Source organism: Vespa velutina, chromosome 7 (assembly GCF_912470025.1).
Source record: "Vespa velutina chromosome 7, iVesVel2.1, whole genome shotgun sequence".
Lineage (NCBI taxonomy): Eukaryota > Metazoa > Arthropoda > Insecta > Hymenoptera > Vespidae > Vespa > Vespa velutina.
Genome location: NC_062194.1, coordinates 6,040,412 through 6,062,028, shown reverse-complemented (window position 1 = coordinate 6,062,028; position 21,617 = coordinate 6,040,412). Strand labels below are relative to the sequence as shown.

The following is a 21,617-nucleotide window of genomic DNA, read 5'->3' as shown; positions in this document are numbered from 1 at the left end:
TAACGATTGTTTGAAGAACATTCAAAAAAGAGAAATTAATCAGTCCTAAACAATTAATCAATGTTTGAATATCCTTGTTAAGCTTTTCAAATTTACATAAATTTGATAGTGGATATATTCAGGAATTTATCCTAAACTTATTTGTATCATTCAATCATCTACGCAAGATTAAATAGAAAGAAGATATAGAGAGGAAAAAGACAAGAAATAATAATCGAAATTCGAAGTAGATTTTAAACATTTTTTATTTCGGTCATAATATGTGAAAAAAGAAGTTCGTAAAAATAGCACACCTGCATCATCCTTGACATATAAAAGACCAAAGATGGTGTCATGAGGCTGTTTTCAGTATCTTAAGAAAACGTTTTCCTCTCTTTTTTCTCCCCCTCTTTCTTCCTCCTCTCTCTTTCTTTCTCGCGCGCTCTCTCTCTCTCTCCTCTCTCTTTCTCTTTATTTCTTTCTCTTTTATTATAATGCTGCATTTTAAGTTTTTCCACTCGGTCGCACGATATTGCCGTTCGTGGCGCTTCGCGGTCAGTAGACTCTCGAACGAAAAGAGTTATTCATTTTACGAAATAGAATCGTACTATACTCAGTATAGACATATGCATTGTTAAACTGAGATAACCTTCGGGATGTACATTTACCTGGACGCCCAGCTCATCAACAAAGTCGTTGTCGTCATTACCACCACCACCATCGCCTTCGCCACCACTATCTTCACCACCACCACTACCACCACCACAAGTATTTGTAGCGGGAGCACTAAACCCACCACCATTGGTATCGTTACCGCTACCGTTGAGTTCTCCTTTGGATACGAGGTGGGTACGAAGTAACGTTTTACCAATGGTCCAGACAGTTTCATTTAATCACTTCGTCGTGTAAATCATAGATCATCAATAGTCGTCCGTGAATCTTATATCGAGCACGTCGCGTTCGTTTAGAAGAAAAAGAGAGCAGAGGTATTAGATAAGAAAAAAGAAGGGAAGAAGAGAAAGAAATTACATTTATATATAACGGTCGAACACGCAATAGAACGTTCAATTTCTTTCACCATACCGACGAATCTCGAGAGCCGGTTCTGTTTCTTTTTTTTTTTTTCTTTCTTTCATTTCTTTTTCTTTTTTTAACTTCAGTTCTCCCTCTTCTTTTGTTTTTCTTTTGTTCTTCTTTCTTCCAGTTTATCAGAGCGTTTCATTCACAATTGTCGTCAGTATCCGTTTAGAGATCGATTGCTGCGGTGACTTTAACGCTTGGAACGAAAGCTTCCTAGTAAGCTCACGTTTCCTTCTTATAGTGTTCGAGCCGATAAAGATAAAAGAATTCGAACGGTGTACGTAACGGTGATATCTAGGGAGAAAGGAATTACACGTCGTCTGTCTCGCCGGAAATTCACATCGAAGGAAAATCTTGGAGAGGATCGCGGAAAAGTTGTCGAAAGGAACGCGACGAACCGTTTGGCCATCGGTGATCCAGGAGAGAAACTTCGTTCTCTCGCTTTCTTCTTCTTTTTCTATTTATCTCTTACTCTCTCGCTCTACGACCACGACCCACCCTATTTTCACTCCGGCTTCTTGTGTATTACATAAAGAGGTACATTTTATTGGCCAGTTAACGAACCCGCGACCGAGTGCTTACTTAAGTGCGTGTGTGTATGTCCGCGCGAGTGCTCGCGCTTTAAAACCCACATTTTTCGGAGACGACAAAAGAGCGAGAAAGAAGAACTACTAAAAAACGGAGAAATCTTTCGTAAGTAAATTTTTTTTTCTGATTTAAAATTAAAACAAAAAATATGAAACGCTTGGTCGATATTATTATCCAATATGAAAATGTTATTTTTTAATTTCTTTTTTCTTTTGAAAATCTGTTCAAATATCGATGCCATTCTAATTCCATTTCTTTTCATCAATCGGTATTGTTAAGATCGCATCAAGTGATACGAGTCAATTACTCATAGCTCGGATGTGCTTACACGGCAATGTTTATTAAGATATATAGAAAACCTTAGGAATTTCATTCATAGATATTTTTTTTATATTTTCAAGGTTGATTTATGTGCCTAATTTTCTTTTATTTCGGAGATGAATTAAAGAAAGAAAAATAATTTAACGAAATGGCTCGTATACGTAAGAAGGGAAACAAATAGAAGAAATTTCTTCTCTCATTAAGAATAAAAATATTACAGAATACCGAGCCTTGTAAGCATGATCGAGAATACTTACGAAACGTATCTGCTTTCTAAAAAAAGAATATCTCGAGCTATACCTTGTACATATCTGATCTTAGATATATTTACTTATAAAATATCGTTAGAATATTATTGATTATACGTAGTAATAGTTTCAAATAGAGTAATAGTTAAAGATTCAGTATAAAATAACGTTTTCGCAATACGATAAAGTATGAAAAGGTGTTTTGAAGTGCCACGTGGATAAGCTTCAATGAACATGATGAATCGTGTATACGTATTTCATTCTCATATTATATATAATGCATTTTCACGGTAAAGTGGTAGTTCAGTTGAAATGTCAGTCGTTTCTAAGATCTCGATCAACGTAGATCTTGTTAAGATTTTTCTCTCTCTCTTTCCGTCTCACTCTGTTTTTCTTTATTTTTCTTTCGAATTCCATAATTATGACAAGAATTCGACTTATTTCAAGTTTGACATTACGAAATTCATGTATTTTATTTATTATATTGTTCTGTGTTTTCATTTTCAATTGTTTATTTACATAATGTGCGGAATTCGTACTTTCTTTGACACAACGTAATATAACGATTACGATCGCTTCATTAAACGAGAGAGTTTTTTACGATTATACGGCTGTTTATATGTTACATCATGAAAAAATACCGTTGTAACTTATTTCGAGATTGTTACTTTTTTACGAAAAGGAGATTGCATTTATTATCCTTGGTGTTTATTAATCTTATAATTGTGATTATTATCTCTGGCGGCCGGTTATATCCTACAATTATCTAATTGTAAGTGTTCACTATCGTACATTAATTGCACATTTGTAACTTTTTAAACGTATTATCAACGAACAAAAGCAGATAGATCTGTATCTCGTCAAAAAAAAAAAAAGAAAAAAAAAAAAAAAGAAGAAAAATGACTTCTTAAAAAGAAGAATAAATATTTAATTTCAAAAGAAAAAATAACATGTTATTTCATTAAACAATGATTTCTACAGTAAATAAATAGAGGTAGCGAATATCTTTATGATATTCCTTATTTTAACTGATTTCACTTCCTTTTGAAATGTTGAAAGATCGTGAAAGCTTGATCTAGTTTAGGCACTCAATGTAACAGCAGACGGAAGTATGTACATTTCATACATGTTTCTATTCCTACTACCATACCTAAATGGAAAGTCAACGATTATTGATTCTTCTCCGTTATTTTTCTATTCTGCGTATAACTTGTTTACATTTAATTATTTTTCAAGTTCGTTACTTTATTTAAAGCTTTTATAAAGATTTATATCACGGAAAAAGAAAGAATTTCTTTCATTTTTTATTTTATAATTAGAAAAACGTATCCTTAACGTGCAATATTTTATTTCAAATAAAATATGTACATATTTTATTATCGATAATTAGTGAGTCTGACATAGATGATTTTTAAAATAAAAATACAGATTTGATGCGCAAATACTGTTAAAATAATTTAGACTCTTCGAATTCATAATGATTATTCATATGCGTACTCATAAGAATAACTGTTTGATTTATACATAAAAGAAGATTGAGAGAATGAATTTTTAAATTAGGGTATCTCATAACGAATCTTTGAAGATCTTTGAAGATCACAAAATAATTCTCGAATAATAAAATTAAAAATCATAATTTAGTGTTACGTGTATTATATTCATGAAACATCATTCCAAATAAATTATATGATATATTATTATAAATATCTGAATATTATATAAGTTTAAAGTAATTAATCAAAAAATAACAGGAAATATTATTTCCGGATATTTTGCAGATGAGTACAAAAAAGAGCACATTATATTTCGAAACAGGAATTAAATATATTATAAAAATCATGCTTTGGAAATCTTTAGTGTAAACATTATCAGTCGTAAGGAAATATTTCAAAATATTCACTCTTGAGCAATATTTAATAATCTTTTCTTTGTCTTTGCATTTAAGTCGAAACATGCATAAAATTTTGACGAGTTTGAATAAATCATTTTTTTAATATTTATTGTTACTTGAGATTTTACATCTTTTTTTTCTATTATACTTTCTATTATAATTTAAATATGTATATATATATATATATATATATATATATATAATTATCATTACGATATTATCGTTTACATATTGCATGCATGTCATTGTTCGTTTAATGATAAGATATGCGATAATTGTTATTTGTCGAAAGACGCGTTTCGTTAATAGGGGAACTACAAACGATGTATCATTTACAATGATAAACATCGTTGGGAAATAATATTTTTATTGTGCAATAATGTTTCAATCGTTATCGAAGATTAAATGGTCACCTCGAATTCATAATCATGATTACAAATAAGTTTGCAAATAATAAATTTTCTTTTGCCAATAATATGTTAATACTCATTGCTAAATCGGCCAGATTGAATTCAGACCGAAGAAATGATTCAACGGGCAATTTCAACATCAAGATTTTTGCTCGGAATATATGAATTTTAATAGACGTTGGTAGGCAAAACACAATCCCTATAAAATGAATTCAGGATCGATAGTTTTTATAATTCTTTAACGATCATATAAGAACGTATAGAACTATAATGATATAGGATGTTAGATAATAATACTTGTTGTCGTGGTACGTCAATTCGGCGACCGTCCTCTAGATGATTTCTTGTTTCCAACGATAGGGTAATTGTACATTGCGATTCGTGGTAAGGACAGGCCGAGACTGAAGATAAAAAAATCTTTGTGTGCTTATTATATTTCATTTTCTTGGTTATTTTACTTAAATAACAATACATATATTTTATCTAAATAGTTAGTTCATTGTATAAAATAATAGATACGTCAAATATTGCCAAGTAAAAGATCTTTTTTCGAACATCCATGCGTTCTTTCCTTGATAAAAAATAACATCTAAGAATTGATAGATCGAACATTCTTCGATCGATGACATTGACGTCTTATCTGACCCCTTTCACTTTCCTTTGCATTATCTTCTTTTATAAATCTTCGAGATTGCGAAAAATGGATGGAGGAAGCGGAAAATATCAAGTTGTTTTTCTTTTTTGCTTCTTTACCGATGATAAGGTTTTGTCCTTGTTAATCTAATAGCGTTATTATATATGCAGTGAACTACACGTTTGTATCATTGCTTATATCAGCTAATTGTTAGATGTCATGAAAGAGATAGAAGAAACAGTTTTTGTTAACATAAATAAATATGATATACGAAAGGGAAGCGACATTTGAATAATTCAATCTATGCGACGCGTTAATGCAAGATAATAAAAATGCATAAGTATGTATAAAAAAATATGCAGAGAAAAATCCTCCATATTGGTCTCGATAATCTTCCGTCTAACTTTTTATATTATCGAATATGTAAATTATTTTTTATATTAAATCAATCATTATCGAATAAAAAGAATACTTATTATTGACATTGGCATTAGAACGATTTTATTCAATGATTTTCTTTAATAAGATTCATAGAACTTTTTACTGATAGAACTTAAAGTTAATTAATTTATAATAAATCATCCAAAATTAATAAGAGATCATGCAAATTTAGAATATTAATCTCATGTTTCTTCTGCTAAATAATAAAACTGTCTTAAATTCAGTATATTGAAATTTTAATAACAAAAAAAGCGATTATTTAAGAAAATTTATTTACATTGTATAAATAATTTTATCCAATAACAATAATTCCTGGTAGAAGTTTTTAAATGAATTCGAAGTAGCGAGAAAACATTAACGTTTCTTCGTTCGTTTCATTTGAAACTCTTACCTTCGTTTTTACGAGGGTCTAAATGGTAGTACGAAATCTCATGTAAAATATTTTTTTTCAATGCGCGACTCTTTGCAATGAGAGTTGCATTGGCGAAATGCTGATAATTTTCGCGGTGTTCCTTCAATTAATATATCCTGCCATTAACCAGAGCGTAATAAAAACTATTCGTAGTATGTAAGTATGCTCGAGCGATTACGCGTTCCGTAAAATAAACGCAAGATCATGCTATCAGTTCAGTAGCTATTCCTTTTTACATTCTCATTTCGTCTCTCTTGTAAAGTGATTTAGATATCGAAAAATAGAACGCAATGTAAAAGAATACAATATCTTTCATTTCAACGCACATTATGATTTATGAGAAGAATATGGTGATTATGTAAATATCTATTTCTTATCGGTTTTTGCATGATAAACTTAAGATGAATATTGTCACTTCTTCAATGAACTTACATTTGTGAGTCAATGTTACATATGATCAGAGACATAACATTTTTTTTTTAAATAAAACAGAGATCACAGGATGACCCTAGTAGGATTTGAATATTCATAGATCTTTGTAGACTGTAGAATGACGGAAGACTTTAAAAACACTTAATTATCTCAACATAGGTAAAAATACATAAGACAGTTTCTTCCATTCATTTGAAATATGTTTATTATCTAAGATAAAAGATGTTTATACATTAAATTTATTATTGTATCTCATAAACATTTAAATTTACAAGCTAATATATTACTTAGATATTTCATTACTTCTTTTTTGTAATTTCTTAACTGCGATAGATTCGCAAAAAATTGTTTTGAATAGAACGATGATGAGTAATCGAAAATATTCATTTTTCCTCGAAATTGGTGCATCGAAAATAGTAGTAGGCATATGATCGTTCAAGTTTTTTGTTCTTCCTATCAATTGCTTCACATCGCTTTGCTCGACTCGCTCTTAGATATGTAATAATCCATACGTAAAGAACCGTTGCGATATGCCAACTTTCGCCGTAGCGAACGTTTACATTGCATATTGTACATATTGCGGTCTCTCTCTCTCTCTCTATAAGCCTATTCCGAATAACCAGTTTCTCCATATGCGTGTGATCTTCTTTTTTTATTCCTTCCTTCTTTCTCTCTTAACTTTATCTTTTGTATTTCAGATAAATTTCTGTGGGAGTCAAGGACAAGCAACTGTCGTTTTACCAAGAAAAAAATAAAAAGTACAAGAAGAAAAAGGAAAAGAAAAAGAAAAAGAAAAAGAAAAAGAAAAAGAAAAAGAAAAAGAAAAAGAAAAAGAAAAAGAAAAAGAAGGAGGAGGAGGAGGAGAAGAAAAGAAAAACGGCCGAGAGTGAAAGTTATTTTATTACTCGTTAAAAATTTCGATTCACGGTCAGATCCATGACCTAATGTCGTCTGCAAACGTCCTTTAGATTTATCCTTTTTTTCTCTCAGAGAAGCGCGTGAAAGCGCGCAGAGGTCATCGTTGTCTCTTTATAATCATTTGCGAGATTCCAAGTTACTAGAACTGCATACTTCGGTCAATCAGAAAGAAAGAAAACACAAAGGAGTAGTATCTGGAGTCTAATTCTAAGACAATTTTTGATTCATCATCTATCCAAATAACGTGATATTATGAGCTTTTACATCTGTCAGACAAATAATATCCAGAAGTATTCCCTGACACGATGTTGGGAGAAGTAACATGACGACGTGCTTTCTAAACGTAACACATCGTGGATTAGCTGTAACGCGATTTCTAGGTATTGTCCAATAAACAGAGCACAAAGCATCCTATCGTACATCCAATACTTGCATCTACGTGTGAAATATCGACAAATTGTCTTGAATTACGTTTGCCGAGACTTTTTCTTTTTTTCTTCATTCATCGACCTTTCGACAAGTTCTTTTATTTATTCTTTTCTGGAAGGACCGGTTAAGCAAGATTCGAATTAAGGATGAGATTTATAACGTCGTTATTCGGAAATGGTTCGCCTAAGACTATGGGAAGGCAATATATGAAAGTTGGAAGAAATGCACTTCTTGGTATAAAACCTAATCAAAAGGATGGTATCTGTTCGGAGAAAGTACCAACACCATTGTCTATGCTCATTTCAAGAGGGGGCAAGTTAAAACACAGTGAGTAGTATTAATATTAGCTTCACTTTTTCTTTCGTTTGTACATTCCTCGTTGAGTGATTTGCTTTTAATAATAAAAACTGTATTATTATCTTTAGTCATAGTACAACATATAAACACTATTCCGAAATACCGGATTATCGGAGATTAAGATCGAGTTTACGCAGATACATTTTAACGGTAGTCTGCGTGTTAAACGACCCAATTCTATTCAGTAATAGAATTAGTCGTAATTACCGTTGCGAATTATATTTGCCAATCTACTATTATAACCGGTCGAGAGAAAATTTTCATTAATTCTAATGAGAATAGAGAAGTTTAATAGAAATGATTGTAGAATTTTTTAAATCTTCTTTTATGCGTAAGTATCAATTAATTATCATATTTGTGTAAGAAAATTTTAAGAAATTGAACTTTGTTTTATCGTACGAATAACTCTTCGATTTCTCTCTTTCTCTCTTTCTCTCTCTCTCTCTCTCTTTCTCCTTAATTGTTTTCGCGAAATGTACGGTTCCAAGCTATCACGAGTCATGGTAAGATTCTCTAGGGCAAGACTCCTTTTACTCCTAACGGGAGAGTTCGAAACGATAGCCGTTAAGTGTGTTGTCGATAGCAAAGCGTAATCCTAGTGTTGCGTTATAGAGAACACAGTGGGGCAACTTGTCCTCTATCACCTGTTCCACTGGCCTACTGCACCCCGGCCTACTCTCTCCCTCTCTCTCTCTCTTTCTTTTTCTCATTCTCTCATTCTCTCTTTCTCTCTTTCTCTCTTGGATCGTTATTTCCACTTAATGCCGTATCATTTATATCGTCTAACATGACCCGATTTCATAGAATTCTTTCAGGAGATATCAAGAACCGGATTCTGATCATCCAAGTACAGGGTGAATCTCGAAACTAGGCCGAACACATGTTTGCATTTATGTTATTAAACAGAAAGATGAGAGTGAATAAAAGGATAATCGTTTCGTTAGAATTTCGCTTCCTTCAAAATGAATAGAACGATCGCGGTTTCTATGTTGAAAGTTTATTTTTTCTAGAGAAAATATCTATGCATATGACATGCATTTGAACGTTGCGTGCATCTGAAGAAAAATGCTATAGATATGCATGTGCATGTATATATATACGGTCCTACTTATGGTTCATGCTAACATATAAGATGACACGAAAGAATATTAAAAAGTTCCCGATAATTATCATTCGTTAGAGTATGCATTTACCAAATATATACTAACTGAAATCAACAATAACTGTTATCATTCATAAAATCAACTAACATTTATTGGGCTTATGTAATGTAATATTATCCTTTGATCCGTTAAGCTATCAACTATATGCGGTGTATCATAACCGCGAGCAATTGTTGGACCGTTATGACGTGTCTAAACGAAGCGTAACGATTGTCGAGCATCCAATGCATGTTCATAATTGACACAATACCGGTAGTCCGGGAAAGCTTTGGGGAAGCTTTAACGTAAGCAAATGTTGTAAAAGTTGTAACTACGCCATTTGATGGCTCCACGTTCGAAGACATATTGACGATGGCAAAGTTGGTCCGTTGTATCAGATTTGCCGCAATCGTTGACTTTCTAATATGATAGTTACTTGCACCGGCAGCATACATGCGTTTCTTTCGTTAGAATGTATTCTTATAAGAAGCACATGTATTGTAGATATAGGTCATACACTTGAGAGAAGCAGTTAGCTATTTCAATTACAGGGTAGGCGTGAACTTATAGTTTGTAAGTGGAAATATACGGTTCGCTTTCTTCGTTCCGAAATATTATTCCTGTACGAACTTCTTAAGAGAAAGAAAGAGAAATTATAATCTCGATATCGTTCATTGATTTCTAAGAATTTTATCGACGATGAATTCTCGATTTTTACCATGGTACAGTTTATATCATTAGGATCCACGTATATTCTCAAATTATTAAAAATTTTCGTGTTATAAAGTATTAGATGGTATGATATGAATTATCTCATTATCATTCAACTTTCTTGCTTATTTTTGTGACGTCAATTGTTCAGAGAAATCCTAAGTAGGCGCGTATTGTTCTTCGACGACTATCGCAAAACATTTAATTACTTTTTTTTTCTGATACTTCTCGTTATAAATCAATAATGCAAATTCTTCCGTATTTCATATCCATAAAAACTTTTTTCTTCAATTTCTTTTTTTCGTTTCTCCTTTTTTTATTTTTTATTTTAATAGATTATACAAGAAACTGATATTCATATATTGTATGTATTTATTCATATTTATTAAATTATCACATAATTCCGCTTATTTTTGATTGAATATTTAAATATTTAAATTCTTCTGCATGAGGCAAAAATATTACCAATTTCACTGCGTGAGATCAAATTATCTTTAAAAAGAAAAAGAAAAAAAAAACATATGAATTAATAATTATCATACATTCACACAAACCGGTGAAAAATTATTTTTCTATTGACAACTTTTTTCTTCTACAATCACTTCCCGTCAAACTTTCCTATTTTACACTTCCCAGTTCTTGTTTCTTATTTATATTTTACTATTCAGCCTTCACCATCCAAGTTGTTTTTTTATTTAATATTCTAGTTCTATTATAGTACAATTTCTATTTTTTATATAAATAATACTGAAAAATTTTAAGTAATAAAGTTGTTTTTTCTATAATTTTTATCAAACGTTCTTTTTAATACTTCGTTCTTATTCAATTTTGATATTTCTGTAATATAAATTATTTTTTTTTTACTCAACAATTAATCTTGTAAATACAAGATCTTGTATATAAATAGATTAGAAGGATCTTGATTACAACTATGTAATTTAACTTTGGAATCTTAATTGTATACAATCGACCTATGTTAACAGTTTTTATTAATCTTTTGATAATGATTCAACTCGATTTTTTTTTCTTTTTTAATTAAAACAGAATGAAAGAAAACTATTACTTTTCTTATAACATATCTGATCGAAAGAATATTTCTTAGAATTACGTTTTTTTTTTATTCTTCATGTCGAATGTCAAACGAGTACGTAATGACGGTAGTAGAAGGAAAAAAAAGAAGACGTAGAAGAAGATTCTTTAGAAGAAATATTTGTCACGTTTCTCGACATTGGAAGATTTCATATATTGTACTTAATATTAAATTTGTATATTGTACTTAATTTTTTTGTATATTGTATTTAATATTAAATTTGAAAGACGTATAAGATAAATGAAAACGAAAAAGAATTTCAAAAGTTTTCGTTGAATTGCAGCAATTTCTTTCTCTTTTTTCTTTCTTTTATTTTAGCTGTTACAAAATTCTTTCAAACGATTCAAAAGATTTTTCCCGAGAATTACAAAACTTTCTGACAAATGATTATTATTCATAAACATATAACCTACACGATATTTCCATGAATAATACAGAAGAGACTTCTCCTCCTTTTTCTTTAGTCAGATATACGCAATCCGATTGGTCATTCGTCAGACATTTTTTGAGATTACTTTCACTGTCTCAGCATTTTCAACATCCGTTTAGAGTAGCCGTAAGACACATTTACATGCGAATATAACGTATATTCTGACGAACTCGACCCTGCCTCGAACCGAAATGTCCTCGTCTCTTGTTATGTGTCGTTAATCTTAGTTAAGTAATCTTCGTTGCTGAGTTAATAACCGATCGAAATGTTTGAAGCTTAGACGAAATAAAAAAGACTTCGAGTTCGAATTTTGACAAAGAATTTATGAAGAATTAAGTCGATTAATTCCGCCAAATAAAAAAAGATTGTCTTACTTTAGCATTTCGTAAAGCGAATAGTAGGTAATAGTACGGATAGTACCTATGCCCTATGTGGTAATTTTTCACACATGTATATAAGTATAAACGCACATATATGAGCGTTTTATATGGACATATATATAAAATGCATTTCGTAATGCAGTTTCTTTTCTTTTTATCTTCTTTCAATTTCAGGTTTACATTTCAATAAGATACGTCGTTTGATTCTTTTTTACTCTCAATTTTCGAAATTAGATTTAGCCGAGTTATGATAAGTCAGTTTAAATATCATCAACTTTTTGTATATTTTCGTGTGAAACGTGTTAAGTTTTAAAATTGTTTTAGTGAAAGTTTACAATCATGCGCAAGTTTACGATCCTTCGTGACATTACAGATAAACATAATACCGATTATAAATCTTGTAAACGGTAAACTCACGGTGATTATGATTGATATACTATGTAAGGGTGTTGTTTTTCTTTTATCTTTTTGTTTTATAAATTTTAAAATAATATATCTTCTTCCTTTATAAATATGTATGTATATATTTATATATTTATTTCTTCTTGGAAATGAATGTTAGTGTGACAACATGGTTCTTTTTATCGTATTAACATATTATTTTTTAGATTTCTAAGGTATGAAAAAGATGTATCGTGGATTTTTATAATTTGATACGTGGATTAGCCTAGTAGTAAAATTAAATAATTATATCTCGGAGGAATATATGGAAGTTTACGGAAGTTATTATACGATATGTCGTAATATATCCTTATAATGTGACATATCGATTATAATGAAGGTAAAATTATTTCTATGTATCATCGCATCATTTAATAACTCAAATAGAGCTTTGATTTATTCGATCAAATTTATTACACATTTCAAAATATTTATTAGACAGTTCAAAATATTTAAATATTTCCAAATATTTATTAAACTGTTCAAAATATCTAAATATTTCAAAAAATTTAGACAGTTCAAATATATCTAATGTAATAAATAGTTGATACGTCGTAACAACTAGCTTAAGTAGAAATTGAAACTTGTTAAGAAACCGCAAGATAATGTAATTCAAAAATAAATTATTAAGTTCGATACTTTCAACTTTTAGTCTTGTTAAACTGGTTTTCATTTACTAGATTAAATTTCATATAGTTATGTAAATAAGCTTTTCGCTTTTTCAAGTAAATTCATGCATGAGTAAATACTTCGTATTATGGTTCGATGGAAGCATACCTACAGAGTATTATTATTTATTAACAAGAAAGTTATGCAATATTGTTCCAGATGATATTAAATCGTGATCCATTTTCGATCTTGTAATAAAAAAAGAGAAGAAAAAAGTAAAAGAACAGGGCCAAGTGTACTTCGTCGATTAACTTAAAGCGCCGTAAAACTTTCACATATTTTATAAGTATCGTTTAATCGATTGTTATATTGACGCCCTGGATCTTGGCAATTTACTCTCGACCTTCACTAATAAATGAAAGTTTCTCTGATAGAAAAATTTTAAAGAGTAATGTTCCTTCTATAAATTGATATTTGACAAAAAATTTATATTTTATAGTGTTTACATTTATTAGCTATTCATGGCTTTTCCATCAAGCATTTTCTGTCTTGTAATTTAATGCCGTACCAGTAACAATATAATGCAGATATTCAAATGACAACCTTGTATCTTACTGAATGACCCTGGTAGTTAAATATTTTTTGCTTATCTTTTCTGATAATAAAAAAGTTATAAAGACGTCTTTCTTATCCTTGTGTCTGGTTTTGAAGAAAGAAAAGAATCGAAAGAAACTGGTTATAGGTATTTATTTTTTATTTTCAATACTTATAAATGCTTCAGGGATGATTTTTGGAGATATTGCTCTTAACAAGATAATGGACTTACGATCGAAGGCCAGATAATGTTTTATGTTCTTCGGATTGTAATAAATTGGGTCTTTATTTTTTGTTGTGTTTATCTTATTTTCTCATATTTTTTCCCAAAAGTGTTCATGTTGTCCTTGCACTTAATGAAAGTCGAAGAAACACTATAATATAAACGATTGTTGTTCCATTTGGATTAAATCGATCAATGGTTTTAAATTATTTTTATTTCTTCAATGATTCGTTTTTATTATGTAGATTTCTTTTGTAGATAAATAACGTCGTTAATAAAAAAAAAAAAAAAAGAAAAAATTGGTTATTTCAATTGAAAAAAAATATGAATGATCTTAATGATGAAATGAGTAATATGATAGATTATATCCTGTCGTGAAAGACAAAATTAACAATACCTTACGGCACTATTTAATCTAAATCAATCAAGTTTTGTATATTTTAAGCTGACATCACGATTTTTATGATCACTGTAAAGACATGAGTAATAATAATAATATTTAACCTTTATCAATAATATTGACAGCACATTATCTAATGACTAGTTCAATTTAAATTCTCGTTCTCGCTTCGATTAAAGATGAAGCAGAATAGAATTTTCATTGGAATTATCTACAGTTATATAAAAAAGATATAGAAAGGATTAAAAGGAAGATACAAGGATATCTTGTATTTTCCATTAGCGTAAGTTTTTTATTTCAAGGAAAACAATCAGAAAAAAATTCATATCGATAAATGAATAAAGATACAAAGAGAAGGGTTTTTATCAAATCGTGTTTGTTTCTTCTATTCAATGCCATCGAAAGATTAAATAAATTGTCTAATAATAAATAATTGCGAATGTAACTCGAAATGTCAAATATTGTTAGAAAATTTTTTTAAATCATTGAAATTCGTTTATCTTCTGGGAAGGGGAGATGATGTAGAAATCAAACTTTAAAATAGTTGTTTACTATTTTTTGAAAGAAATATCGCTTCATTATATAATTGTATTCATTACGTAATTTATACCATTCGATGATTAACGAATATTCAAATCAACTAGAGTAAGAAATTGGAAAACTTTCTCTGCGATGTTCATAATTCGTTTTATGCTGTTATGCAAAAATTACATTTGCGATGATAAATGCATCATACATTTTTTTATTTAATAATCAATCTAATTTTTCGGAATTGGAATCGTTCTTGCTCTCCTTTTTTGTTCGTTCTGATCATAAATTAAGAAATGAGATCAATATCGAAAAGCAGTAAAGATTGTTAATGACCTATTTCAGACTGGTTACTCAATTTTAATTGATAGATTTATGTATGTATATGTATATGCGTGTATATATATATATATATATATATATATATATATATATATCTCGAAGAATTGATACATATAAAGTATATGTGAAGTTCATTGAATTATGAATTCGTTGAATTACTTATAGGCTGTGTCCTTGATTTCGAAACGAAACTTTTAATTCATTCATAAAAAAGAACGATAGGTAGTTTTTTTGTTGAAAGATCAATTCATTTTATTTTATTTGTAAGAAAATACAGCTAATAGTGATATTCGTAAAAAATTTCATTATTCTATCTGTTTATCTTCTTGAAAAATATAAAGATCATTTTGTATTGATGCTAAAGTGAGAGATGCTACAGTAATTCGTACGTTTTTGTACACGAATATGCATATTTTTAAGAGACAATTTATTCTTCAATAACATTTCAAGTTTGTCATAAAATTTACGAATAATCAAATCAATTCCAATCTAATAATGAAGAAGTATTAGATAAATGATTTGACCACTGAACATGACTCAAGATCAATTATTCGATCTTATGTGTTTGAAATGCAATGAACAAGGGTTGGTTATCAAATACAGCTAATGGATGTTTTCGTGATTGTGCAAGTTTCATACTAAATTACATTAGAGGACTTATACGATGACATAATGCCAGGGTCGCTCTTCACTTCGTTGACAGATGTCCGAGGTCTTTCAACTTTCTTTTCATCGTCGACGTATACTATAGTCGTCTATGTGTCTGCGTCTGTGTTTGATTTTGTTCACATATTGTTATCATAGATCACTGAGAAAGATACGCACTTTCTTACATATTTTAATGTTAGTTAAGTCACATATTCATTTATAGAAATCTACACATATGACTTTCAGGAAATGCAGGTTTAATTGACTTATCGGGTAATATCGCCTATTACGAAATGCGGAATTTCAGAGTACGACTAGCACCTTACATGGTAATTGTTCATTCCTTTAAAAGACGCGGCAGATTTCACTGTTAATTAAAATGATGCATCTATATTTTCACGAATTATTTTTATTTCGTATAACTTAATTTTTTTCTTTTATGTTTATGGCAGCAAAACGATTAATTTTTATTTGTATCGATGTACGTGAATCATTTCCTTCTTGCATTTATAACATAACATATTATTTACAATATTAAAAATGAAATTAAATCAGTATGTGCAATTTCGGTTCGGTAAAATTTTCTTTCTTTCGTGCTCGCTACTACATGTTTTATTCCTTCGGCTTATTTCTGAAAGGAAAGGGGAAAATTGTTATTTGAAAAAAAACAAAACTTTAACTTAAATACCTATAAGAAGATTGCAAAAATATATCTTCTGATATATATATGGGAATATAGTATAGATAAATGATGATTAAAAGTGTTAAAAGAATTATTAAATATTGCACAGTTACATACATTTTTACTTTACTAAAAATTAATTATCTTCCATTAATATAAGTGATTGCAAAATTATATAAAGTTAGTTCGTAAATTTTATGCTATTTTTAAAAAGATACATCATGTTCTTAAATTAAAATGGATGATATGAGTAGTATACATAAATTATTTCATCAATAATTTTTTGCGTAATTTTTTCTTTCATATAATATATTAACCAAGATTAAAGGACTTTTGAATATCAAATAAAATTTTTTTTAAATATCAAATAAAAGTGTAATAAACGCATCTATTTTAAGCCTTTTTTAGCATTTCAATTACTTTTTTCTACTATTTTATATCTTTGTTTTTTTGTTGTCTTTTTAGGTAGAATAGCAGCAATTTGTTTTGGCCTACTTGCTCTTATCATCGGCATCGTTCTTAGCAGTATACCATGGGTAGATTACATTATTTTGAAGGCAAGTTATTTATGTTATTACTTTACGCAATTGTAGCTGCCTATTAAAAATATGATAACCAGCCATTTTTATTAATTTAACATAATAGCATAATTTTCCATCATTAAGCGTTTTGTAATTATTATTTTATTAGCCTTGATATAGACGTTTTATTTTAAATGGATTATTATTTTTTCTTTCTATAAATATACTCGTTAATACTGACAAACGAATGCAAGTGGTGTTTCAATGTTTCAATAATAATCTAGTTCCGTTCGACCTTTCTATAGCTCATTAATGGATACATAACGAGCAGTGTATAACAAATATACAGCGTAAAAGTACATGCGAGTATAATTGTCCTCACTGTAGTAATACTTTTGCTATTGCCGTCTGTGAAATATTATTATACTTCGATAAATGTTTTGAAATATCTCGCTTAATTATACAGATATATGATTTGTTATTTTAATATAGTTTTTCTTTTCAGCAATTACGTTTATGGAATGGCTCGCTCTCTTTTCAATATTGGCAGAAACCTGGAGTTGTTCGATTGACCAAAGTCTACATATTTAATATGACCAATACCGAAGGCTTTTTACAATTCAATGAAAAGCCGAAACTTCAAGAAATCGGTCCTTTCGTTTATAGGTGATTATTTGAAAGCCGAGAAAATGTCTACAAAGTGAAGAAAATCGATTTTAAATTCGTTCATGATTTACAGGGAAGATATGGAAAAAGTCAACATAGTTTTTCACAATAACGGTACTGTGACTTATCAACATAAGAAAATTCTAAATTTCGTTCCTGAAATGTCCAGAGATGGAGAGCTCAAAGTAATGGTTCCTAATATTCCACTACTTGTAAGTTAGAAGCATGATCAGATTTGATCATTTTTCATAAATTTCTTATAAAACATGATTCATGATTGTCGGATGAAGAATGGGTCATTATATTACGGGAAAGCAATTATCACAATGCGGTACTTCATCACAAGAAATCATTACAATTTGGTCGTTACGAAATTTAATCGAAATGAATTATATGATTTTTATTCTTTTTCTTTTTTTTTTTTTTTTTCTTTTTTACAAGTTTTTCTTTCATCCATTTATCATTTATGAATTTCGTACATTTTTACAAAGATTATCATTTGTGGTTATACTTGCGGTTTCTCTAAAATCGATTTCAACAGAAACATTAAGAACGTTTTTACGTGAGGTTACGTTAAATTTCAGACACTTTCGACGCAAAGCAAGAGTCTACCTCGATTTATCACGATCGGTTTATCGATGTTTCTAAGTGGAATGCAAATGAAACCATTTATTCCTCTTACTGTTCAAGAACTTGTATTTGGTTACGATGATCCACTCGTTAGTATAGCGCATCGATTTTTTCCGATAAGTCGGCGTCCTATGAGTAAAATAGGAATTCTAAATGGCGTAAGTTATTATACTATTTTTATTGTTATATTATATTTATATATATGTATATGAGACTATTTTAAATTAATATTCCTTTTTTGTAAATTAATATTTCTATTGCAGAGAAACGGTACGTTAAGTGAGGTATCGACAATATATACCGGACACACAGATATGAAAGTATTTGGTCTTATAAATCGATTAAATGGATTGGATCATCTACCTTATTGGCCAGAAGCACCATGCAATTCTATCATAGCTTCCGAAGGTAAATTAGTTATGAAGAATACAGATATATTTCTCTCTTCTGTTCATTAATTTTTTGCCAAAAAATATGGAAACGAGTTTTAAACTGACATATTCAAGATAAAAAAAAAAAAAGGAACAAGGAAATAACGAATTTCTTACTGAAATGATTTTTACATTTGAAAAAAAAGGTTCATTCTTTCCTCCACGAGATAAAACCGGATCGGATATCGTTCATATTTGGGACAAAGACCTCTGCCGTGTTTTACCATTGCAATATCGTGGACCAGTAAAAAATAGTTCCATAAAAGCAGATTTATATACGCCACCGGAAATGGTTTTCGGACTGCCAGATGATAATAATCCAGAAAATAAATGCTTCTGCTCGGATGATTTTTCTACTTGTCCAAAAAAAGGATTACAAAATATCAGTCCTTGCCAATACAGTAAGTTTATTTTCATGGAACAATCAATTGTTATGCGTTATCCTCTTTTTAATTGGATGAATTAATAATGTGCTTTTTTTTTGTTGCAGCTGCACCAATCTACATATCTTTTCCACATTTCTATCAAGCTGATACGGAACTTTTAGACGCTGTTCTAGGATTAAAACCAGTCCCGGAATTACACGAAACTTATTTTAAAATACAACCGGTAAATATATGCTCAAAAGAAAAAAAGAATGTTTTCTTTTTCTTAAGGATTTATTTTTACAGGAAGAGAATACGATGAAGAAAGTTTAAAAAGACGTTCGTAACATCCTTATTATTATGTTAAATTTTCATTTCAGAAACTCGGTGTACCTATAGAAGGAAAAGTTCGAATACAGATAAATTTAAAGGTAGAACGACAGCCGAATATTGGGGTGGTCGCGAACTTTCCTGATATAGTGTTTCCGATTATGTGGCTCGAAGAAGGTATCGAAGAATTGACACCATCGATCAGAAGATGGGTTTATTTGGCTACAACATTCGCGGACGTTGCAGTACCATGTGTCAGTTACGGGTTGATTCTAGTCGGTTTGATAACTATAATCGTGGTCTTCGTTAAGGCTTACAACAACGTGGTGTTTACACACGAAGCAATAGAGTTAGGAAAGAGGACTATTAGAAGAGGATCGTCCTTCTTAGTAAATCAACAGCATCGATTACTCGTTAATAAAGACTCCAATTATGTTTTATTAAGTAACGATATCGAAGAGATATCTACTGATGTAGTTGTATGATCGAAACTTTTAGATAAAGAACGAAACGAAACGAAACAATAAGGAATGAAACGGAATGATATGAAAGAAGAAAATAATACATAATACCAATGACATTAATATTAGATGATAAGACATTATTCCATAAGACGAAACTACCATACGTTCGATATGTCACACCAAAGTTTCGTAAAGATTCGTCGGGGAACTAATAAAACGAACGGTTAAGTGTGCTATAAATATGATAACACGCAACGCGTTCATTACTTTCTTCGTTCAATAAAGGTTTAAAAGTACAGGTCGCGAGAAACGTCCCGAAAAGATCGTTTCATTTTTGTTATGTCTGTGATGCCGTCCCTTTATTTATAATCCTCAAAATAAAAGCTAACGTGATTTAGGCCGCATCAAATTGGTCGACGATCGAAACGAACTTGCCTTTTCTCTTATTCCATTAATTAAATTGTTATGTTTCTCTTCGTTGACCAGTTGAGATGCTCTCGGTTAAAATCTAGTGCAATATTAGGATCATATATTTTAATATATTTTCTATCAATGACTACCAAATTCTAATGTCGAACAAATATATATATTGATGTACTCTTATTAAAAGATATAACAATTACTGAAATATTTCGAAATATATGAGACGTTTTTAGATTAGCTAAGCTGATCTAACTACTTATAGGGATTAAAGAAAGGTTCTAATAGCATTAACGAATAAAATAATATTTCTATTAACATCATCGTATAATTTTGATAACGATGATATTTTTTTATTCTTTTTTACTTCGATAATGTAATAATTAGTTATAAAAAAAGGGTGGTGTTTTGTGAGAATTAATTGCATATGTGAATATTCGAATAATATTCTTTAATATTACAATTCATATTTAGAATTGTTCGTTAAATGCAGTAATTTGTTATTGTATTAGAATAATAATTCGAAGATATTCGATTATTTAATTTACAACTTCTTATCAGTATTGACTGATTTTTCACTCTATTTAGATTAAATTAATTAAATTAATTAAATTAATGAAGATTTGTGCTTGGATTTTATTTCGAATTTTTGTGGAGTCATGAAGAATTTGATACATATTGTATTAATTAATTATAAATATATTTTGTTCAAAAATAAATAACAACATTTTATTTGGAACTTTAGCAACAATATAATTTATTCACCAATTTCATATTACATTCGATCTGTTTGCAATCTAAAAGATCCAAAATTAAGATGTTTTTAAAATTTTTATTTAGATTAAAAATAAGTTTCAAAATTTCTAAGCCACGAAATCCTTCTATATTACTTATGTCACACATAAAATATTTTACTGCGACAAGAGAACATTGTCCAGAGCGGAATATTCCATGGGTGGTGGTAGATGAAAATCGTGGTCTTTCACCATTAGTAAAACGAGAATCTACTATAACTAATAATATAGGGTCCCACTTAGCCGAAGGTAAAAGAGATACATACTTCATCGATCGCCGACAAGAAGAATAAGATTTTCATTGATTTGTCGGTAAAGAAAGCACTGTAAAAATCAATAATAAAACAGAGATTTATTTTACCATCAATTGATAACTAGGAAATCTATTCTACCGACTAATAGAAAGACTCCGAACTATCTATTCTGACATAATTAGCAATGCAAAATGAGACTACTTTAGTGAGTACTTTAATGTCTAGTAAGATATGAAAAGAAAAAATTTTGAAAATGCGTAAAGACATGCAGCCATTCGCTCGGTAATACTTGCATTTAAAAATTTACAATTAGTCTTTCCAAGTATTATCGACCCAGGTCTCACTACGTGGAAGTTGCTGCATGTGGAGACCCACGGACTGA

The 21,617-nt window shown here is 29.8% G+C and overlaps 1 protein-coding gene across 3 annotated transcripts; it reads left to right on the top strand.

The window, feature by feature from the left end:
• Positions 1-701: 701 nt before the first annotated feature.
• Positions 702-20,464, top strand: LOC124950439 (scavenger receptor class B member 1). Of its 3 annotated transcripts, none has more exons than XM_047497123.1 (11): positions 702-824; positions 1,301-1,752; positions 7,135-8,110; positions 16,826-16,917; positions 17,387-17,547; positions 17,621-17,759; positions 18,132-18,335; positions 18,441-18,585; positions 18,755-19,009; positions 19,099-19,217; positions 19,354-20,464. In XM_047497123.1, exons 3-11 carry the CDS (start codon positions 7,930-7,932, stop codon positions 19,786-19,788), a joined length of 1,731 nt encoding a protein of 576 aa, XP_047353079.1. In that variant the 5' UTR covers positions 702-824; positions 1,301-1,752; positions 7,135-7,929; the 3' UTR covers positions 19,789-20,464. The 3 variants fall into 3 exon arrangements, with proteins under 3 accessions (XP_047353079.1, XP_047353078.1, XP_047353077.1); XM_047497122.1 differs by having other exon boundaries at positions 758-965; XM_047497121.1 differs by having other exon boundaries at positions 758-1,752.
• Positions 20,465-21,617: the final 1,153 nt, after the last annotated feature.